Below are 23,670 nucleotides of genomic sequence, written 5' to 3' on the forward strand. Positions count from 1 at the left end.
CGAGTGTACTGAGCTCTTCCGGTAGCAGTCGACGGTCTGATCACTTCCGGTTGGGCGGATCACCGGTGCGGTCGCGCGTATCAACTCACTGTACTGCACGGCACCCGCCCACATCTGGCAATTTAAACAATTTAAACGCGTTTCGACATGATGCACGGTCGGAATATTTTTCTGACTTTTGATTTTTGAGTCGCGTTTTACGTTTCTCCGACTTTACCGTTGGCACCAGAAAAACCAACTGTCTTGAAAACATTGTACTGGTGTTATCGCGCCTAATTCATCCGTTCTCTTCGTACTATTCGCTGTTCCCATATTTACTGCATTACTTCACGGCTGCCATGTAACAGACCGTTGATCTGGGGACTGTGCAGCATTCTCTGTGTTTCGCTCTGATCTCGAAGAGCCCAGTTTTGCTGGGGTTCTTGGGCGGATTGCTGACTCACTCGTGCTTCGGTGGTACTACCCCCTTGTTGGCCGTCTAACTGGGAATCTGGGATAGTTTTCTGGGCGGTGTGGGAGCCATAGCTAGGGAAGAATGGTCCGTCAGAAGCGCGTGAAAGCTCCCGAGAGGAAATTATCGTAAGCTCTGCTGCGCCTCCCCTCTTTTCCCATTTGTGCATGGAGTGTGGTTTTTCTAATCGGGTTGGGATGTTTTCGTGTTGGTCTGTAGCACGGCGGGCTTGTCGCTGTACCAGACGCTGGGGATTAAGAAGGAGGCCTCGCCCGAGGAAGTTAAACGGGCCTACAGAACGGTGCGTCATTCGAAATTTCCGTAATTAGATTTGTGTTTTGCTCTACAGAGTTTTATCATCTTCGTTATTTTTGTGTCGTTCGGATAATCTTGTAGATGGCATTGCGCTACCATCCCGATAAAAATCCCGATGATCCCAACGCACAAGAAAAGGTAGGCGATTCGACACTGGCGTTTCTCTGAAAATTCATCATTAATAATTAAGTTCGATTCATTATTCATTAATTATAAGGAGACAACCTCAGCCATAATTATATTACGGTAGATAGAAAAAGGTAGGCAATGAAATTAACAGAAATTCAAATTGATATCTTACTCGCGGGTAAATATTCCCAGTTTCCCAAGTACCGTATTTTGAAGTTTTAGGGCAATAATTTTCTACGTTAATCTTTTCATAATTTTGAGTTACGATTGAATATTCGGTTGTAAATCAGTACGGTGCTGGCTGCAGATTCGTGATGTGAATTTCGCCAACCAGATCCTGTCGGATGTGAAGAAACGCGAATTATACGACGCCTACGGATCCATGGTAAGCTAGTCCGCATTTTCTTACACTGGCTTGGTTCGGTGTTATCATTGATTTATGTAGCAGGTTGTCAGGACTGTTTATTGATTATTGTTTTTTATTATTATTGGTTGCTCTTTCGCCACCACAGTAAGACGCTTATTTCGTTTTATTCGTTATTTCTTTCTACGACATAAATGAGAAAGTTTATAGACAGGAATTTCACAGTTGTTAATTTAATTGATATTCAAATAATAGCAAAATAAAATCGTTGAATATATCTTAATAAACATAAATAAATACATTATGCAGGTAATAATGTTTTTAATAATTAAATCAATAATAACCGTCAGTGAGAGTTGAAAATTCCGTTTTTCTGGTTAAGATTTGGTAGAATATTGCCTATTTTTTTTGTGGGAAATATTCCCTGGTGAACAGGTGAAACGGGACACGTAGCGTGCGTTTGCATATGCGCAGGAACAAGATGGAGATAGTTATATTTAATCAATTAATCGCAGGTGGTTGTTGGCAGGGTCTGAGCGTGGCCGAGCAGATCGGTGAGGATAACGTGCGGCTGTATTTCTTTGCTCAAGGCAAATGTTTCAAGGTACGTCCGCGTCACTGTAGTCATTTTCTTAATGCATTGCCCGTTAAAACTATAACATGTACCCTGACGACTGAGAACTGCTGCAGTGTTCGTTATTAATATGAGTAAATCATAGATCAAGTTTAATGAAGTTTTAATTCTGCAAATATTGTACTGTTTTTGATTATCGACCAATACGTTGTACCACAGGTGTAAATTTTTGAATAATCAGCAGTTTATTTCGTTATTGGCGGTTGCGTGTGAAAACATACTGTAGATGAAGTGTTTTTCCGATACCGTACGATTTGTATTAATTTATTGCTTTATTTTCCGTCCTTTTTTACGCCTTTTTTAAGATACTGGGTTTCTCCGTCGGTTTTTGCTCAAAAATTCCGTATCAAACCAAGTGATTTCCCTGTTTTTCTACTGTAAATGTGCGCCCTAATTTATCATATATTCCAACAGTTTAAATTTGAATTAAATACTAAATTAAAAATTTGGAAATTAATTGATTTGAAATTATTGAAACGTTTTTTTTTGGGAAAAGGTTGATAATTTTAATGTTTGTTCGTTATTCTGTCCCTCCATTTATCCAGAAAACGGAACATTTTCTTTTGTCAATATTTCCTTCCTCGAATGCGAATTGCGTCATACTTTGCTTGCCATACGACGCGCATAATGTCAAGAACAGCGTTTTCAGCACAGCGCTTTGTTGTTTGTTAACATCGTTTATTGTATGCAAATGGCGTGTGTTGACGGAGTGACGCACTGCCGTGATTGGTACAGCACACGGGCACAATTTGCAGTCGAAAGCAGATGATTCTGCAGTGTAATAATGTTGACAATTGTGCAGGCGTGTATGATCCTGTGCGGGATCTTCACCGGATGTTTCTGCTGCTTCTGCTGTTGCTGCTGCTGTCGTCCCTGCCGCAAGGCCACCGCCGACACCGACAAGGACGCCGAGAACCAGGCCCCGGACAACAACGACACCTTCGACGCGAAATTCGACGCCAACCTGGCCGACGGCGAAGGTGGGTGGAACCGGGTGATCGCGTTGCCGTGATTATCCGTCGTTCTTGTTCGTATTTAATTTCAATCTCGGTGTACGGGCTGTTTTTCTATAATGCTGGTAATTTTGCTCCGCTTTGAAGTAAATTTCTTTTATAAATCTGCGTTTATTGTGGAAAATGATTTTTATTCGCAACAGGATTTATTTTTAGAAGCACTCGTGGTGTCGTCTAACGTGTTATGGCTTACATGCTTTCCTGAAAACGACGTACAAATATACATGCATGTTTGTACATATTTTTTCGATTTTTAATTCATTACTTTTTTTACTGCTGGCTTTCGTTAGCTTTAATAAATATGCGATTATGTTTATTTATTTTTTAAATTTTTATGTCAAATTGACCTTGGGTGTCAGTGGTGGTGTTTGTTAATGGTGATTTTGGTCCACCGTACATGTATTTCAGTTTTTGGATTCTCTGATCGTAAATGGGCCATCATTCACTAATGATAATAATGTTTTCCTTATCGGTGTTTTGGTAATTGTATTTAATGAATATGTCAGCGAATAATTTCACGAATTTTGTAGCTTCGTTTATTTCATTATTGGCTTTATTTTTAATGATTAGTTTGCCGAATTTGGTAACTACATATATTTATTTCTTTTGACTATTCTAATAATTGTAATATTGTGTATCTTTGATTTACCATTTTTTTTTCATTTTTTATGTCGTTGTGCGCGGTGCGTTGTTATTAATTTTACCATTTGTACCGTATTTGATTTTGCAGGCACACCGCGCGGCTTCGAGCACGAACAGTCCTCGCCGCGCAGCGACCAACCGCGGATGTAGCCTCCAACCGCCCGGAGCTGGCGGCTCCCGTTGCACAGCTTCCGCGTGTTGTTTTTTACCTTTTTCTCTCTTTGTACTAACTGAACGGCGGAAAGCGCCGGCCGGATGATAATGTTGATCCAGCTGTTGGAATTTTTTATTATTTTTTCTTTTGACGCAGCACAGTTGTGATGGTTGTCAGAGAGCGGTGCCATGTATGTTTCGGGAACGTGCCAAGTTGCGATTGCCTCTGCGTTGGGTCGGCTGCCCCCCTTTGACCGTTTTGTGATTACATAAACCCCCCTTCAGTTGATTTTAATTGCCGTTTGATAAATGCTTGATGCAAGCCAAAGAAGCACAACAAGAAAGCACTGCAAAAAAAACATGTGTGAAGCGTTATATACAAAGCGTAAGCGCTGCAACAAGTGCTTAGCCAGCCACAAATTGTGCACTGTTAAAGAGTCATCCACTTTAAGGACACGCTGTCGATCATCTCAAACTGCACCGTCATTTTTCAATACTTCACCGCGCGGCGCATCTTTATGTGATTTATCGTTGACAAGAACAGGACGCTCATCAGATCCCAGAAAAGGTGTTGGTTGCTATAGACAGCCGAAAGATTTTGATAGAAGATGCGCCACGCTGTGTCGTAGGCGCCCGCACACGGACGGCGGCTCAGCTGAGACAGACCCAGCGTTTCTGCCGTTCCAGGTGCGGGCCGGCCCGTCATGCCTCGGTGACGGTGTCCAGCGCCAGGTGGCCGCCGCCGCGGTGGTGGTTGTGGTGGTGGTGGTCGGCCACCATGTTCTGCAGCGCCACGAGTTTGGATTTGCGGAAGGAGTGGTTGGACAGCGAGTGCAGCGACGACCGGCGTCGCTCGATGTGCTTCTGGTAGTTGGAGTCGGCCACGGAGACGCGCCGGCCATCCAGGAGGGTGCCTACCGGGACGGTGGAGGGTTCCGGCTCGGCGCTGGGATCCGTGATGATCAGCAGGTAGCCCACCTGTGGAAATTATTCATACGTCCGTTGTAGTTAATTACTAAATTAATACTAAGCGTTGTGTAGTGTGCACTGCGAGAATCGGTGTTTATTAAATGAATGTCCAATGATTGCCATGTGCAAGCAACAAACAGATACGTTTTCAACCCGTAGAGCAATCAGCAATGCAAACCGGTTGTGTGTGAATTGTGCGTGGGTGAATGGCGCGACAAGGAAACATATGTAAGCTATTGATCAGCTTGCAACTTTCATGAATGCGGTGTGATTTTTAAACATATGGGCCGATATGTTTTTATAATGATATGCAATGCGACTGCATACCGGCAAACATATAACGGCTGTTGTAAACAGTCTTCATTACACTGCATTTAATTACCTCGCCCATCTCGGCAAAATCTCCGCCCATCACTTCGTCCACGTCGCTCTGACGCAGATGCAGTCCGGGAATTTTATTTATGATGACCAACAGGATTATACTGACCGTGAATGACCACACCGCCTACAAGAACACTTTTTCAATTAAATAATTATTTTATTTAGCATTATTGATGTTTATAGTGGTACTGCGTTATGTCCAGTATTAATATATTGCATTTTATCCGGTGACCTTTATGAAGCAATTAAATAATGCGGCATTTATAGTAGCAGGAGACTGAGCAATAACAGGTCTACGATGCCTTTAGATGCCCTGCTGTACGACTTACAATAGCTGCTGAACCGCCCAGTTGATACGCCATCTGTATCCAGTTGCGATCCAGCCAGCCGCCCTCGATCTCCGTCCCATCCAGCCGTCCCACCCATTTCTGCGCGAAGATCGCCGTCAGCAGGCTCCCGATGAACCCGCCCGACCCGTGCACACTCCACGCATCAAACGAATCATCAAACCCGAAATTCCGCTTCAACCGGCACCACAGATTACAGAACACCGCCGTCACAATCCCGATGACCACCGCCGCCCACGGCGCCACAAACCCCGCCGCCGGGGTCACGCCCACCAACCCGGCCACCACCCCGGAGCAGAACGACAGCGCCGACAACTTCCGGGTGAACAGCCAATCATACCAGATCCACGTTAAACCCCCGGATGCAGCCGACAGGGTCGTGCAGGTCGCCGCCATGGCCGCCCGCGTGCTGGAGGACAACGCGGAGCCCCCGTTGAACGCGAACCACCCGGTCCACAGTAACCCCGTCCCGAACATGACATTGACCAGGCTGTGGTGCTCCTCGTGGATACGCCGGCGCTTCCCGATGATCAGGCAGTACGCCAGCCCGGTGAAGCCGGAGGCGATGTGCACTGGTCCGCCACCGGCGAAGTCATACCCGCCGATCATGCAGGGTTTCTGGGTGGGGTCGCTCAGCTGTTTGATGCAGTCGAAATTGCGGATCCAGCCGTGGTCGGCCCAGGACCAATAGGCGACGAAGTCGTACACCAGGGTCGTCCACAGGAAGACGAAGACCATGGCCGGGACGAAGCGGGTGCGCTCCGGGACCGAGCCGAAGATGAGGGCGGCGGTGATGGCGGCGAACTGCATCTGGTACAACATAAACGCGATGGAGGGGATGGCCGGGGCGGTGTTGGGGAGGGCGTGGCTTCCCAGGGTCCCGATGGCGCCGACCGTGAAGTCCCCGATGAACGGGCCGCCCGACTCCGAAAAAGCCAAACTGCAATTTCAGAAAACTGCTGTGAAAGCGTCATAAATTCGACGGTTGTCTTGGACTTTAAGTGGAGTGAATACTTTACTGAATTACCGTACTTTGCAAACTGAAGCATCTGTCTATCATCTTGTTAATGAATTGCTGACATGCAAACAAACCCGGTTTCCGAAACAACTAGCTGAATAAAGAAACTGCAAAGTACCGGCTGTGTTTGACCAGCACCAGCTCGTTCAAAATGGTTTGTTCGGCAATAACCCGTTCATATAACAAATTAACAATAAGCCCGCGTTGGTAGAAAGCTAGAAACTAGAAACTAATTTAAATTATTCAAAAGTGAAACAGTTCTTTGATCTTTCATTCATTTTGATTCAGTCACATGATTTGGTTCAGTTTGAATAAATCGCAATAATATTATATTACGGATTTAAAGTGCAAAATTTGCTTTAAAAAATCGCACAATACATAATGTTACAGTACTGGTTTATCACGATAAAAATTCTTTGGTTTTTTCTAAGCTGTAATAGGACAGTATCCCATGTAACTGATGAAAGTACGAGTGTAAACTTCGTACCAAAAAAAACGAGATCTTCTTTGGTTAAGAATATTAAAATCGGCTGAAATTGCCGTTAGGTTATGCGCGTCTTAAACGATCAGCAAATAATATCACGTGTCACGTGCAAATCCCTCAATTCTCAGCGCAGAACGAACAGCGGCAAAATGCGGTTAAAGTCTGCGATGCTGCACTGTCATTGGTCAGCTATCGTACGTACAATAAATACTGTCACAGCGGTATACACTATACAGAGAACGATGCCGTACCTGAAGCCGAAGAGAAAGAACTGAATGGTGACAATGGCCGCCGACAGCATGCACAGCATCATCAGCGACAGGGCATTATTGTAGCGCGACAGGCCCGAATAGAACAACGCCAGTCCCGGGATCATCAGGAACACCCCCGACGCGCTCCACACGATGAACCCGGTGGAGGGCACCCCGGTGTCCACCACCACCGTCAACTGCGACACATTGGACGGCGTTGTCGCCATAATCCGCGGCGTCTCCTGCCGATTAGCAGTGTACACTACCTCCTCAGCCAAAAAGGCTAATGTTATTTCAACAAACACTGCACGCTAGTGTTGTCTCAGTCTGTGACTCGTGGCGGTGTATTAGCAACTGTTTTTAAATTATTGCTTAGCCATCTAATCTGACGAGCGCAGAGTAAACAGCACAAAGACTGACTAATGGTCTTTTTGCCATTCGACGGTGTTTTTCCCTTATTCTCTCCACTGTGCAGGCGGCACAAAGAGCGTCTTGTGTGCAGCGTGGCTAATTAGTCGACGGGAAAGTATTCTGCTGAATACACTGTATTTTCCAGCGCATCCGTCTATAATCAGATGACAAGTCGAGAAAGAAAAGCTGCGGCCGGAAATTTGTATCGATTAGCCGGTTTATAACGGGGTAATTGTCGTTTGTCCATTTTGTTCCCGGGTGCAGTCAAGCGCAAGGCGCTAACAACACATTCCACCGGGTGACAAAAGCGGTGAAAAGAACGCGGCAAACACTGCGGTGTGCGCGCAGCGGATTTGAAAAGACGCGGCCACGTGAGACGGTGATTTGCTTGTAATTTTGTAGCGAGTGTGTCGTTGTCGGTGTTGATTAGTGTGTTGGCGCGCGGGATAATGAGGCCTCGTTAGGCGGGTGTGTTGGCTAATTGCCTGTCGGTTGGGATGATGATCAACGGCTGGAAAAGGGGAAATGGCACGGACAGTGTCCCGGTTTGGAACAACGCCGGGATAATGCGTCCGCCCGCGTCGGTTGATGAGTAGATTGACTATTGATTATTTTGTACAGCGCCAGCATCGTCAGCCGCTGAAAGGCATCAATCCGTTCTCGTTTGCGGGCTTTTGTCAATTGCGCCCGGACCAATCGATAATTGATGGGTAGTTGCATCAGCCGGGGATTCGGGGAAGATGCGCTGCATGATTTGACAGCCCGTAGTGCCTTTTCGCTAAGAAAGCCCCAATTTTGCCAGTTCAACAGTTCAAGAATATTTCCGACATTTTTTTGTGCGAATAAAAAATGCTTAAACGTTGAGGTGAACAAAAATATTATCTTCGTCCTTTTCACTGGCGTGCTATCAGTACAAGACTACAAGTACTAATACTGTAAAATAATAAATTATTATTATTGTGCGAGTGTACCGATGTACCTACGTTCATTTTGCTTGTTCTTTTAGTACATCTGTAAATAGTTTTTGAACAAAAAAACAAAATGTGATGACTAATTACCAGTTAATTCGGTAATCGACGTCTTACGTAAATATTGCCGATTAAACTAGTAGGACTTGTAGTAGGCGAGTTTATGACGTGTGTTCCAGCTTGGCCCCGCCCAGCACAGCGGCCTGTCGCCGCCTGTGTTCTCGGTCGTTGGGTGGAAAAACCGAGCGGCTGGCTATGCCCGGCGGCATGCGATGGCAGGCCGGCTGAAAAACAAGTTGATTGGAAAAGCTGAGATTGTCGGGCGCGGGAGAGGGAAAGAGTGGAAGCCGAGGTGAAAGTGGAGCTGGCAGCGAATACATGACTTGCGTGTTGTTGTGCGGACAAGAGAAAATGCCGCGAATTGTCTGTCTGCCCGCTTTCGCCGGATATAACAAGCAGTGAGAGAGAAAAGCGAGAGACAGACAGAGAGAGAGCGAACGAGAGGCAGAGAGGAGAGAGGGAGAGAATCAGAGAGAAGAGACAGAGAGAAAGTCAACCTTGTCGCCGCTGCTTTCTGTGTGGGCGCCGTTGCAAGCTCCAGTAAGCAGCCGGTATGCAGCGTCGCATTAATATCCCATTCCGGCGATTCCGCTCCTCTTCACCGCACCGCATATTCATCCTTGTAACAAGGCATAACGATTATTCCTAACGATAAATTTCCGTACGCTGCTAACACGACGCAAGGAGGTTTTTTTAGCGCCCTCGCACTGTGAACGACGTCGTAACGATTAGCCGCTGCCAAGAGCTAATTAGCGCCATGGGCAGATAACAGCGCCTTAATGCCCGCCAAACAGCGCACTCCACCCGGGAATACACTGCACCGGCCTCTCAGCACTAACGGCCAAACAGTCGTACAGCCATTAGCGCGACGTCAGCCGGGGTTGTGAGCGACGCGCAGGAACCGCAGCCGATCGATCGGCTCCCGTTGAACACACACAGTCTCCAATACACACTCTCAGCTACTTTCCTGGCTGGCGTTTTGTGCCAGCGCTGCCATCGTGATTAATAATTCAGCCAGTACAAAGAATCTCTTCATCCGACAACGCTGTAAACGGCTATTTTTATATCCTCGTTCTTCTCTGATCCCCGCTCACTATACGCGCTGATCAACATCCATGCAACGCGATGCGAGGATGATGAAATGCCGAATATAATACCGCGATATTGATACACAGTGTTGATGGAGATTTTTCGCAGCGGAGTATAATCGCCATGTTTCGTTGGTGGTGATTGTCGGTCGACGCGATGGATGCGGACGCCGTGGCGGTGTCCGGCGTCTGGTCACCCTCCTGCGCCAAGAGCTCCCCGCCCCGGTCGACGGGCAGTCCGCCCTGCGCCAACGCCACGGCCGTCACGCTGGTCCTGGCGCACTGTCCGCATTTTCAGCTGGAGAATGCGCCGCGCGATATGCCGCTGTTCGGACTGCTCTCCGCCTCGGTTCTCCTGGTAAGCAGGGTGCATCTCCGTTTTATTATTTTTAGCCAGGGTGAAGGATATTTCGATGGGTTGGTGATGGGTAATGAATTACGATTAATCGGTTTTCGATACCCGTTGTCGACTTTCAACGTGAAGTATCGATGTAGCCAGTGCCGAGATGTGCGTAGACACGGAGCTGTCACGAGATCGATACGCAAGGGATTAAGCGCGGGATGGGATTCGCCGTGTTCCGCTGCACAGCGGAAACGTTAACCCAGTATCGCTGTAATTAACTTATGCGTAATCTGGATCATTTCTAAACTATAGTCGTAGAAGAAAACAGTCGTTTTTTCCAATTAAAAAAAATGATGGAAATTTTATTCACTGGTTTTTAATGGTTGTCACCTGGTTTGCTTGAAGGCCATTGGCTAATTTCCATTCACAGCAAGATTAAAACTGCTGTCTAGTGACTCAGATTTTAAATATTTTAACGGTAGTCACCTGGCTTTTGTTTAACGGTGATTAGCTAATGAGGAAGCAAGAAATTACATACAAGTTATACAACTAACGTTTCTTTAATTTTTGAATAACTGTCACCTTGTTTGCTTGTCCGTTATTGGTTGATTTAGAAACAAGGCTTCTGCCCCTTTTACACTGTGACTGCACCAACAATTTAATTATGTGTATGTTTATGAGCAATTGAAGGCGTGCACAGAGCCATGCGCTGCGTGCCAGCATCGTTCAAATTATTATTGCCGACACGGCCAAGCACATAAACGTCGCCCGATGTCGTGTGCGTCCTCTCGGCAGCAGCGGCACGCGGCGATTACGCCACGATTACCAGTTCATCGGACAGTGCACGCTTTTCCGGTGTCAGCATCAACATGCGCTAATCAGTGCCTTGCTCTTCCGCAGACAGTGGGCCTAATTGCCAACGGAATGGTGATCAGCTTCCAATTGCGCCGGCGCCGTCGGCGTCTGCCCCGTTCCCCGGCCACCGCCACCGCCGCCGCACGTGACCCCGGCGTCCTGCACCCTACCTTGGCGCCCCCGCTGCCCTTCGTCACCGTCCTGGCGCTGGCCGATCTCCTGGGCTGCGGGGTGGTCTTCACCAGCCACATCGCGTATTCCCTGGCCGTGTCTTCCAGTCCGGCGCCGCGGGCGACCCCCGTTATCTACATGGTCTTCATGGGGACGGTGACGTGGCTGGGGCTGGTGGAGACGCTGATCATCGGGGCCATGGCCAGTCAGCGCGTCTACAGTGTGATGTATCCGCAGCGCCCGCTGCCCGGCAGCGGCTGGGTCAAGGCTGTGTTTGTCGTGGTGGGGATCGGCGGGTTGATGGCACTGCCGCCGGGAGGCGGGCTGTGGTGCGATATCAGCCAGTGGACGCTCAGTGTAAGTCGTAGCTGAACGTGAACATTGCTTAAGTTAACGAACACGACGTAACAAGCGTAGTGAGGTCGACCGCACGGCGTCGACTGCAACCAGGGCTAAGAGAATTATAGGAAATCTAAGAAACCTAGAAAACCCAAGGAACCGGTGATGTATTGATTTAGCAACCAATAACAGCAATATTATTCATCTGTAAGTAATTAGTCGTAATGTCGTATAACTGTAATAGATTAGTTGCTTTATGAGCAGCCTACGGTTCATGTGATGTTTCAATTCAGTACGTGACAGAACCCTCAAAGTTTACGAAACCGTTAAAAAAATCCAGAACCCCTAAGAAAACCCAAGAAGCCTAAGAAAATTAAAGCCGGTTCAGCAATGCTCTAGCGCGGCAATGCGTGACGGGTCGACATTGGGTATGCTCGACTTGAAGACGAATTTTCATCAGTGAAATGCCGGGTCACCGGTTAAGTCGTAATATCCCGAATCCCCGATGATCTATTCCCGGTATAAATCTCATTTCATTTTTGTTTTCATGGATTTTTTTGTCTTCAGGAGTAGGATTTTGTAGAATTTCCACTATTTCCTTTTGACAGAAAACGCTGCCGGCGACAAACTGAAGCAGCAGCGTCATTTGCGATTAATTTACCGGTGCCGGCAATACGTCAGCCGGGGCTCAGGTTGACAATACCACGCTCTAGTTTTGAAGCCTATATACGAAGAAACTGTGACAATACCATGGTGCGCGCGCCATCCGAGAAGGATTATTTAATTTTAGCAAATCTCTTTTACTGGAACAGAACAACTACGTCATCGAAACTCGTTAACGACTGTTCCGCTTTAGTTCTTAATCATGCATTAATGTCAATGCTAAAATACCATTTCGCGTATTTAGAATAATATTGAATATCAGTATTTTTATTTATACTTCGGTACCAATAAATGAATGACGTCCACGACATACTATTAGCACGTTTCGGTGACCATATCACAAGCAAAATTATTATTTACGTTTTAGTTTATTTTGTTCTTACATTAGTTACATACCGCCCACATTTTATTTCCGCTTCGTTTCGCTAATACAAAGCCTGCAAGCGTCCGAATCGAGAGCTATAAAAAACCTGCAAAACCTAAAAAATTACAAGAAAACAGAAAAAAAATAAGAAAAACCTAAGAAAACATAAGAAAGCACAAGAAAATATGGGAAAACATAAGAAAGCATAAGAAAACAGAAGAAAACTCTAATCATCAATTAATTGCACCGGCATTATTGCAGACGATGTGGGCGTGTCCGGATTGCCAGGACTTTTTCCGCAGTCTGCTGGACTGTCGGGTGTTCACGTTTTTCTACTGCATTCTCACGTTGACTGTGATAATCAGCTCGTGTCTGTCGTACGCGGCGCTGTCCATCTTCAGCCGCGTCCATACCGGCGCCGCCAAGCCGGAGCCGGTGGTCAGCAACGGCCCGAAACCCAACACCGGCAACAATCCGAAGCCGGTGAAGATGTTCGGGATCGTCTTCGCCGACACCGTCTGCACCACCATCTGCTGGACACCCTTCCTGGTAAGAGTGCGCGCGCTGACGTCACGCCCACCACGTGCTGTCATGCGATATACCCTTTCATAATACATTAGACGTAGGGAGCATTCGTCCCTTCATTAGCGGCATACAACGGTGCATCGGCGAAATCACATGCTCGTTGCTTCCTCGAAGGCAGCTGCGCGGTGTGCATTAACATATTAACTGGCATTAATATCGTAATGAATTCCGCGCTGCACCTTGTAACTGTAATGTCAACCGGGAAAGCCGGAACATTTGATTTTACCTGGTTTTATTTATTATGTGTCACAGCTATGTAATGTCAATGTTACCTACACGAATTAAACAGACAGCACATATCCGTCGCATTAATGTCATTAGTTTTTGGATTTAATCGATAATTTCGTTAACTTTATCATATAATAATTTGTTATTATTATTTTATGAGCCAAACCAATTCATATATGCACTGTATCCGGAAACTGTAAAGGACCGGATCCGAGTTGTAAGAGGAATATTTTCAAGGCGCGCCGACCCAATTATTAATGCATAAACAAATACTATTCTATCGCCTCTGTGTTATTAATCCGACCTGCAATTAATGTTCGACTCTCACTAACTGAAGTAAGTGCTTTATAATCAGTAGTTCGAATAATCAGCCGTTCTAAAAAAATATTGTATTTTGTGTATTTCACATAAGAAAACAATAAATTTTTATTTTCACGGCTAGAAAGATTCAAATGGCAAATCATAAGAGTGAAAATACAAAACAAAATCATTATTCTCAGAAAGTTAATCTTGTCTGGCAGAGTTGCCAACACATCCGCAGCTTACCCAGTAGCCGGTATAATAGTGAAATGTAAGTACCGCTTCACGGTGCCCGATAGTCGCAGTTACTATGACATACATATACAAAAAGTTTCGCTCTCATTTTATGCATGCAGCTATTGAGTATTTTAGAAACACTGGCGTGAAAAGGCCGTTTGTGTACGCGACAGCCGGTTACGGAATTATATGCCCGAAAAAAAAGTTTAAACTGCATTCAAGTGCACGTGTACCAAAAGTCTCATTCTAAACCGATCCTCATCAAAATTAGCAGCAATACAGGATAACAACACGAACGTGGCTTTTACAATGAAACATGTTACTAGCTGATAAAATAAAGTGTAAGAAAAGCTCCAATAATTCTTACAGTTACAGCATAAGCTATACAGTACATGTACAAGCCGGTCCGGAGATAGAGCACGATAGAGAACAGCGAAAAATGAAATTCCACGTGTTACGCCAAACAACATACTACGCCACGCCGCGCCACTCTGTTTAAACACGTAACATGCGTTTCGCTGGATGGTGGGCGGCTTGGTGCACGTTATTTATTTCAATGAGTATAATAGTAACTGTCTGACGAAAGGTGGCTAAAAAACGGTCGGTGCGGTAAGGGACATCTAACTGCGGAGCGCATTTACGCATTATAACGAGCGTAGTGTAGTGGCCATCGTGCTAAGCGCGAACATCGCGCTAATTATGCATTAGATGTTCTCTATCGTGCTCTAACACCGGACCGGCTGTACTGTATGTACACACTTTGGGAGTATACGACTTAGACACGTAATGGTCATCTAATAATGGGGACACGATGCTTGCAGGTCCAGTCGCTGATCAACCAAGAGCATTCCGCCACGGCCGGCCCCGTCCACGCCGCCTGCACCCTGGACAGCACTTTCCCGCAGATCGCCCTGGTCCCCATGCTCCTCCACCCCGCTGATCTACATCCTGGCCTGCGACGAGGTCTCGGCCTTCTTCCACAGTTCCTGGTCCAAGAAGCAGCGCCAGCGCGCCGGCCGCACCAACATCTTCGAGTCGCCCTTCGACGAGCAGGAGCCCAGCTCCCGGGTGCACCTCACCCGCTCCACTCAGGACCGGGAAGCGGACTCCACCCTCCCGTCGGGCGGGGGCGGGAGCAGTGGGGGCGGACGGCGGTCCTCCGTCAAGCGCAACGTCTGCTTCGACATCGAACGCTCCAACCGTCCGCGCTTCTTCTTCGCCGATCTCTGGCCCGGGTCCAAGGCCAATAAACTGGCTAAACGCAAACCGACACGCTACTGGAAGCGGTATTCGTACAGTAGCGAACCCATGTCGTTGTTCTCGTCGTCCTCGTCCAGCTCGATTAACCACATGCACCAGATCGCGTCGGGTCCGCTGCCGGATGCGGTGTACAAGCGGGAGCGGATCGCGCGCCGCAGTTCGGCGTTCAAGTCGTCGTCCAACGTCTCCAACTGTACGCCGAGTAATTCGTCCGGCCGGGAGTGCTCACACACCGTGGTCATGTTCCTGGCGGATGATACCAGTCGGCGACGCTGCTCGTTCTGATGGCACTCTCTCTTTCCACGGCTGATGCATTCGGATTGCGCGGAATGGCTTGATTTTAATTTATGGCGGCTTTCTCATTACTGGTTGATTATTCTCATAGAGTTGGTGTGATTGGTTAAAAGTTGACAGCAGTGGTTAGCCCGCTGCAGTGTTGCCATATTCGGAAATTACATGTTTTATATCGCTTGTTCAGTTGTTCGACTCAGTCAGAAAACCGTTTGTTCGCTAATAAAAACCGTATCAGTACGGCGTTAAAAAACTTCATGCGTAATTTACCGCATATCCTGAATGAACAATTAACCGGCGCAAAAATTTAAAAACTGGCAGACAGTTCACAGTTGCAACGGTTTGTAACCTTTAGCTCGGTTCGCAACCTTCTGTGCTACTGTAATAACTGTCGTGAAGTAAAGAGTAAAGACCTTGCCAAAAGTGTAAGCTTATTCACATACCGACCACGATACAACGGTAAAGCACCCTCTGTCTCCCTGTCTCTCAAACTGTTGGGAAAGCAGTGGATGGCAAAATGATGGCCTAGCCTTTACTACGAAAACTGGAACCTGGAATCCCTGCTGTAAACACAAGATACACACAATTTGCAAGACGATTTACACCTACCATTCCAACACGCATGATGTAAGCAGAAGCGACAGAATATTCATCGCCAGTGACCAGGCGATACCGCGAAATCGGGAATAAAGAATGGAGAACTTCTCCAGAAGAAGTGACCAAAGGTCATGGCATAAATGAGAAGCGAACCGTTACCACGTTACACGGCAGGACATTCCGAAAAGGTGACTGCGTACGCCCGTGAAGCAAGGGTCACCGAAGACTTGAGCAAAGGTCACTCAGAGGTCTCAAGCTGCTCCTCACACGAAAGCGAAACCCAGATGCAAACCGTGGATTTAATCACATCGAGATCGAATCTCTACTCTAGTTTGTTGGCATTACAACGATTGATGATCGAGGTGCCTCGCACGGCTTATCTTCTCGATCAACACGCGCAGGTGCCACGGTAACAGCAACAGATATTCCATAACAACTGGTACATTACAAGAGACTGGCCTTTGGCTATCAGAGACCGAAGTGCCACGGCCAACGTGGACCAGTAGCCATAGGCTTTACTCCTCCTACGTTCAGGAAGATAAGAAGCAGGTTTAAGATTTCAGTAGATACAGTAGTAGCAGTACATACCTACAGTCTGTAGATGTGGATAGGATGCTCTTGTACATGTCACCCATTGTCTTTAATTTGCGCGCACTACTTTGTGTACCATTTATTCGGGTTCACTTTTCACGTTTTGCCATGAGCAATAGTGAGAGAAATCTCTGTGGTTTCTTTCCGCACCATAATTTTGTAAAGTTCAAAAAGAGCATATAATCATAATAATATATTGTAGACCTACCTAACTTCGCAGATTCCACGTCCGTTAACTGATTGCCGTCCTGTGGAGACGACATAAATGACATGTTGGGCGCTATTTACTGGATCTGGAAGTATGGCAACATCATTTACGAACATTCAGCGAACTCTCGTACTGTAACAATTTTTAACAAACAGCGGTGGCAGAATTAAGCAATAAGAAAAACAAATCTGTTTCGCACTTGCCAGAAAACACAGTATGACTATTAACTACAGTATTTGTAAAAGGATTTAAAGGCAATGCCGGAAAAGCCTATGAACGGAATGAAACGAATGGTGCCAAAAAGTACTGTAAATAAAACGAATAGTGTCTTCAACTTTTCGCACTGCGAAAAGTTGAAGAACCGAGGGAAAGGTCATTCGTCACATTAAAAACCTTGAGATACGGTGCATATGTATAAAAACTTTCATTTGATCGTAACGTTTTTGATAGTAAACGTAACGAAAAGTTCTAACGATCCGTAGTTCACAGTATAATCGCGTTCCACGTGTTTTCTCTTTCGACGTTTAAGCTTGGAGATCGTTCGTTGTGGTCTGGCTCAACAACTAGGATTCAAAATAAAATCTCAACTAGGACTGATTACTTACAAGCTTATCTCATGCCAACTACTCTAGGGTCTAAGATAAGCATTTCATTTCAATGTATTTGCATTTTGCAATGAGCGACGTTTGATTTCAATAATATGTATTAGTACATGTACAGTCATAACCAAGATTTCAAAAAGTACGAGTACAGTACTTTAATACGAGTACTGAAAGGAAAAGCGGGCTTACTTACCCATCGTGCCCGCCTTCGAGTGGCAGCTGACACATACCACTTGCCAATGAAAAGGCTTTTCTTGCCACGAACGGGAACCCGCACAATTTCGCATGTCAGAGCTCGTTCTCACTTTTATCAACAGTCATTAATTTAGTTTTTTAGTGCGTGGATCTTTCCAGTTTATCGTTTCTCTGGGATTTTTAATAATTTGTGCTTTTGTTCTCTGTGGGATCATTTTGTTACTTCCGGTAAGAAGTGCTCACTTTTCACATGATAATATCATAATGATACTGCTATCTCTGCCTGTTTCTATTTGGACAAGTTGAGACTCAATCGAGAACCTACGCTACAATATCGCACAGATATTTCAGTTTTCGTTTTTCCCTATCTTGCTGTCGGCCGTTGGCACGCTGATCGAAGCTGGTTTCGTCGCAGCGTGATACTCATTCGATTTCGCACAGCCCTCCACGTTATCCTTGAGCCCCTGGCCTTCTTTTGCAGACATGGGTCGCCCCCGCCGCAACCCCCACCACTCACCCCTCATCCTCCCCCGCCGCCTGCGCCCCCGCCCCCCGGCGCCTTCCTCCCGCTTCCGCGAGCGCCCCTCACCCCCACCTAACCGCCCCCGTCAGCGCCCCCCGCGCGCCGCCACCGTCTTACCGCCCCGCGCCCCCACTTCTCCCCCGCCCCCGCCGCCCCCTCCCGCGGCCGTCCCCCAGTACGAGGTGGAGCGCATCATCAACGACCGGCGCCTGACGGGCGGGGATCCCTTCGCCGGGGAGTTCAAGGTGCACTGGAAGGGCTACCCGCCCTCCGAGGACTCGTGGGAGCCCCTGGCGTCCCTGCTGCAGGGCGAGTACCACTGCAAGGACGCCGTCATGGAGTACCTGGCACAGCGCTACAAGGGCCGCAAAGTGTTGATGCTGGAGAAGGAGGACGATGGGCGGGTGCGCTACTTCATCCTGCGCAAGGAACAGCAGCTGCGCTTGGTGGGGAAGAACGGGGAGAAGGAGCCGGTGACGGTGCCTACAGGTGCGCAAAAATATTCACAAAATTACTGACTGGCAGTAACCGCGTAGAATATGATTACTCAGTAATTACTGAGAATTGATATTGTGAAATTTGTTAATAGGAACAATTTATTCGTTTGTTCTTATTATTAGGAATATTAATTTGATAATTATTATTGGTGTTAACAGGTGCGCAGAATACATGTAGTAACATTGTAATTACAAAAATATTCACGGGGAATACACAAATAAAATGTGATTACGCAGTAATTAATTGGAATTAATAGTGTGAACTGTGAAGATTATTTAAAAGGGACAAATCATTGGTTTAATTTGCCGGATTAATATTAGACATATTAATTTTGGAAATTTTTTAGCGCCAACAGGTACAACAAAATATTCATCTAAATATTAAGGGGAAGTTAACGAATAAAATTACGATTAAGAAATAAGTAAGATGATTGGATATTATAAAATGGGAAGAAATTACTCTTTCTGGACAATAGCAGTTAAAATACTCGTGCGAGTATTATTTTCGCGCAGGGAATATTTTTTGCTTGAATATTTTTCCTTCTGGCAGTAAAAAAATTAGCAAAATTTAATTACTGAATAAAAATAACTGAACGAAAATATAATTATGGACCGTTAAAAAACTGATCTGGATACTGCCAAAACATTAAGCAGCTATTGACGAATAATTTTAAAAAAAAAAACGAGGAAAAATGTATAAATAACTCGTGAATTTCTAATCACTGCGAATTTGCGTTGCAGCATCCGGATCGAAGAAGACGGTTAAAACAGCGAGCAAGAAGCGCAGCAGCCGTGTGTCACCAGTGACGACCCCAGCAGGTGCGCTATGGCGGTTGGCCAGTACAGTAAATAAAATAAAAAATCTGGAATAATCTTCCTATGCAGCTGCCAGGAATGTTTGCCGAAAAACAAAAAACATTTACTATGATTAAGTATTTGTTTTACGGCTTTGGTTTTCTTCGTTGATCGATTTTCTTGCGTGTCTCCCTAAATTATTCGATATTACTGATACATTTGTGTTTTATTGATATCGTTAATTTTTTCAATCGGTTATTTATTTATAAAAAAATACATGTACTTCGTCCTGATAGCGAATAAATGCGTGCTGATGAGTATTTTCGATTATTTCGTATTAACTGAGGAATTTATTGTACTGCAGTGTCAGGCTCAAAGAAGACAGCGCGGAGCCCGAGGAAGAAGAGCCGCAGCGCCAGCCGGGTGTCGTCAGCGACAACGCCAGGTGCATTTCACACGAAACTACACCCGATAATAAATGGCATTTATAATTTTCCCTAGTGTGTTGGATAGGTTTTGAATGATGTTATTTCTATGTTAGATAATAATTTGTGGAAATAATTTATTTCTATTTATTTGCTGCAGCCTCCGGCGCGAAGAAGACCGCTGGGACGCCGCGGAAGACCGGCGGCAGCGCCGGCCGGGTGGCGACGCTGCGCTCGTCGGAGCGGCTGCGTGAACAGCGCTGCCAGCGCCGCGGACTGCGCAGTAATCGTCCGGCACCGGCGGCGCGGCTTCGCAGTGCAACGCGCAAACAGCCCCCGCGCAGCCCCACGAAACAGCCGACCGGCTCGCGCCCACACCCAGCCAAGCAGCCCAGTCCCGTTAGCTCCGGCAGCAGCTCCGTGCAGATTATCGGTACAGTAGTACTTACTGCGGAAAATGGAAATTGAACCATTTGTGTGACACGGAATTGACAATTTATTTAACCCGGAATTTATTTTAATTGTGATTTCCAGTGTATGTCAAATGTTATTGAATTGATTGGAATTTTCCGCTTATTGTCGTTAGCAGTGTATTTAACACTGAATTTATTTCAATTTTAATTCCTGTGTATTTCATAGTAAATTGATTTTCACTGACATTTTTAATTGTGAAAAATGATTTTTTTTCTTTGCTTGCTGTGGATTCTCTTCTTCCTATTATGGTATTCTTGCTAATTTTATTTGCAGATTTTTTATGCATGGTAATTGTACAATACACTGTATGCGGATTGAGAATGAGCGCGCTGTGAAATGATATTATTTTGATTTATAATGTAATTTGTGCAGACGAAGTGTTTGCCGGGCCTTCCCAGCCCGCTGCGTCGCAGCCCGTTATCCGGCCGGCGGTGTCCGCTCCCGTCCGCCGTTTCTCGCCGGAAATTCGCTGTACGGTGTCCGTGGCGCGCAGTGAAGCGTCGGGCGGCAGCGCCGACGACGAAGCGTCTTCGCACAGTGGTAAGCACATCGCCAAGCGCTTTTCTATAGATTTTCCTTGTTTTTCCTGATTGTGTATCTGTACTGCACATTGCACACGATGTAAAAATCTGCTGCCCCGTTTTTTTCCTCTATACAGAAATTCCGTTCTTTCCGATGATATACAGAATTAAATTACTGCAAACATAATTAAGTTAAATCAGGAAAAAGCACAAAACTGAATTAAATTCTCCCTAAAATACTTGTAAAATAGGTCTCTAAACGCAACAGAGCTCTTTTAAATTAATGTACGTAATAAAACTAGATAATCTGTGTGCTAATGATAGGAAAATTGAATTAACCCGAACATAATTAAATTAAACTGGAAACAAATATTCTATAGAAATATTCTATATTGCATAGAAAACGCGGATGGAAATCATATTAGTAAAAGTTCGGGAGATTGGTAAAATTATTAGGGGAAAAATAAAATGTCCGAACAAATTAAACAACTGTGAAATGAGAGTCAAGAAAAAATTTAAAAAATAATTTAAAATTAAAAGAAATTTATTTAATTAGAAAAATGTTTGAAACGGAATATAAAAAAAAATGAGGGGCGAATAATTTGGATAAAATTGCAGCCGATTATTTCTACCCGCAGATCTGGCCTACTCGGAATCAGGAGACGAGGCCGACGGCGCCGGCAAGTCGCCCTTCGCCATCACGGACCACGTGGAGCCGCGGCTGGGCGCCGACGCGCACTCGCCGTCGCGCTGGCTCTTCACCGTGGTGGCGCGGCCGCCCGCCCCCCGCCAGGCGGCCCTCCGCCGCAAGTACAGCTGGTGCGAGGCGCACCTCCCGGACGTCCTGGCCAGCTATCTGCGCTTCGTCCTGCACGGCGAGAAGCAGCGCCGTCGCCAGATGCTGCGCCAGGAGGAGGAGGAGCGAGCCAAGCGCGCCCGCCTGCACAACGATATCCAGCTGCTGGCCGAGTTCGCCTCGGTGCCGGCCGGCCACCGGATGCTCCGCGAGCTGGATGCGAAGGAGAAGCGCGAGGGCGTAATGACGTGAGTGATTTTTTTAATTTTTACCGCAGTTTTTTAATTTTATTTATTTATTTTATGTTTTCGTTTGTCTTTATTTTTCTAATTTTTTGTATTTAATTTAATTTTACTGTTTGTAACATAGCGTTTTTTAACCTTGCAGTGTAGTCGTTTTTGTTTTCCATAATTTGTTCTTGCTTTATTTTCGGTTTCATAATTTATACTATTGTTTACAGAGCATTTTGTTAAATACATCGCTTTTAAATTTTAACATAGTTTCTTTTATTTATTTTTTCGGTTTGTGCTGTTTCTTGCGTAGCATGTTAATGGCACGAAATTTAAATCTAGCTGATGCAGAGCGTATTGAAATACGGCCCGAACCATTTAAAATCTGAAGATTACTGGCAGAATGGTTTTAAAAATGAAGTTAAATTGATTCGTAATTTGGATCAAGGCAGACAGCATAATAAAGGAAAAAATTAATTTAAATTGATTGGTAATTATATTTTATAACAATTTATGTCTTCCGGAAAATAATTAAAAGAAAAAATGAATTTAAATTTAGATATAAATTAAAATCTTGGGGGAAATCAGGGAATTATAAAAGAAAAAAGATTTTAAATTGATAAATAATTTATATACAAAATCCTGGGCAGAATAATAAAGAAAAAAATTAATTTAAGATGATTGATAAGTTAGCTAAATTAAAATAGGAAAAATAATAAATGAAAAATTAATTTAAGATGATTGATAAGTTAGCTAAATTAAAATAGGAAAAATAATAAATGAAAAATTAATTCCTAATGAATTGTTGGCAGAGCGGATTTCTCGGCGTACCGTCAGCGCATCGACGCGATCATGCGCCAACCGCAGCAGCAGCCGCCGCCGCCGGCGAAACGCCCGTTGGAACAGCCACAGAAGCCGGCCGCCAAAAAGCGCAAGCGTTAATAATCCTGGCCGTCAGCGGTGGATGTGCCTTATCGTTTTGTACACAGCGCTGATATTAATTTTTTAGAGAATATGATCTGTCGCTCGCCTGTTCTCTTCCATGTGCAAAATTATTCCTGTTGTTTTTTTTTTATAATAAGTACTGTTGTTTGTTATTTTTTTTTCAACGCGGAGAATTTGTTGGGCGGTGATGTCGTGCGGTGCACAAGTTTTACGTTGATTTTTTGCATCCTGATTCCTGCAAAGTTAATTTTGTGGATTAATTTCCGATATTTTTTTGTATACTACTGACGCTGTTTTTTACTAGTTCTGCATTTTTTTTGTGTAAAACAAACTGATTAAAACGCGACCGTTTGGACTAGCTGTTCTCAATTTTCTCTCGCTTTGAAACTGTGTGGAAGGCGGAAGTGTTATTTTCGCTATATTTAGTCAGAAAATCCAGCAGAGGCATTTTTCTTCGTTTTTAAACCATTTTAAATCAACAATCGGTAATAATTTGTTGTGATTCAGAAAAATTGCTCTAAGTTATTTCAGAAAAATTGCTCTCTAAGTTGTGATTCAGATTGCTCTAAGTTTCAGAAAAATTGCTCTCTAAGTTGTGATTCAGAAAAATTCAGACTAATCAGTACAGTTAGTGCTGAATTATTGTGACAGAATTCGGATTATCATTGGTGAAGCCGTTCAGCGCCGGTTTTAAGCCCACAAGAAATCCCGCCAAAACTTAAACAACCGTCTTTGTGACGCGCGTGCATTGCCGGATCAGGCCCGCACGCGGTTTGATTCCTTGTGGCTGAGGGAGATTATTCATATGTTTGAAGTATTGGTTGAAAAAAGATGTTTTAGCGCGCTACATTCGGTTGAGATGTGACGAATGAGAACAGCTCCAAAGTAATATAGCTACGTACGTAAATTTGCCGTAGATGTTTAATGCTTCGGAGGAACTGGCGGCCTCTTCACACT

The 23,670-nt window shown here is 45.2% G+C and overlaps 4 protein-coding genes across 4 annotated transcripts; 3 read left to right on the forward strand and 1 right to left on the reverse strand.

Moving 5' to 3' along the window:
• The first annotated feature begins 156 nt into the window (after positions 1 to 156).
• Positions 157 to 4,052, forward strand: LOC129601954 (dnaJ homolog subfamily C member 5-like). The gene is made up of 7 exons (XM_055500886.1): positions 157 to 579; positions 671 to 752; positions 848 to 904; positions 1,203 to 1,280; positions 1,789 to 1,863; positions 2,696 to 2,873; positions 3,637 to 4,052. The coding sequence occupies exons 1-7, from the start codon at positions 536 to 538 to the stop codon at positions 3,696 to 3,698; spliced, it is 576 nt and encodes a 191-aa protein (XP_055356861.1). The 5' UTR covers positions 157 to 535; the 3' UTR covers positions 3,699 to 4,052.
• LOC129601932 (uncharacterized) lies at positions 3,983 to 7,536 on the reverse strand. Its single transcript, XM_055500874.1, has 4 exons — positions 7,152 to 7,536; positions 5,381 to 6,338; positions 5,053 to 5,175; positions 3,983 to 4,679 (listed from the first exon to the last, which is right to left on the reverse strand). Exons 1-4 carry the CDS (start codon positions 7,376 to 7,378, stop codon positions 4,404 to 4,406), a joined length of 1,584 nt encoding a protein of 527 aa, XP_055356849.1. The 5' UTR covers positions 7,379 to 7,536; the 3' UTR covers positions 3,983 to 4,403.
• Positions 7,537 to 9,180: 1,644 nt separating this feature from the next.
• Positions 9,181 to 15,157, forward strand: LOC129602702 (uncharacterized). The gene is made up of 4 exons (XM_055501807.1): positions 9,181 to 10,036; positions 10,922 to 11,404; positions 12,675 to 12,962; positions 14,585 to 15,157. Exons 1-4 carry the CDS (start codon positions 9,836 to 9,838, stop codon positions 15,011 to 15,013), a joined length of 1,401 nt encoding a protein of 466 aa, XP_055357782.1. The 5' UTR covers positions 9,181 to 9,835; the 3' UTR covers positions 15,014 to 15,157.
• Positions 15,158 to 17,990: 2,833 nt separating this feature from the next.
• LOC129580713 (serine/arginine repetitive matrix protein 1-like) lies at positions 17,991 to 23,042 on the forward strand. Its single transcript, XM_055471369.1, has 7 exons — positions 17,991 to 18,519; positions 19,269 to 19,346; positions 19,687 to 19,767; positions 19,908 to 20,180; positions 20,594 to 20,761; positions 21,381 to 21,786; positions 22,581 to 23,042. Exons 1-7 carry the CDS (start codon positions 17,991 to 17,993, stop codon positions 22,708 to 22,710), a joined length of 1,665 nt encoding a protein of 554 aa, XP_055327344.1. The 3' UTR covers positions 22,711 to 23,042.
• The last annotated feature ends 628 nt before the right edge of the window (positions 23,043 to 23,670 follow it).

Source organism: Paramacrobiotus metropolitanus, unplaced genomic scaffold, assembly GCF_019649055.1.
Source record: "Paramacrobiotus metropolitanus isolate TYO unplaced genomic scaffold, Prichtersi_v1.0 Parri_scaffold0000004, whole genome shotgun sequence".
NCBI classification, from domain to species: Eukaryota; Metazoa; Tardigrada; class Eutardigrada; order Parachela; family Macrobiotidae; genus Paramacrobiotus; species Paramacrobiotus metropolitanus.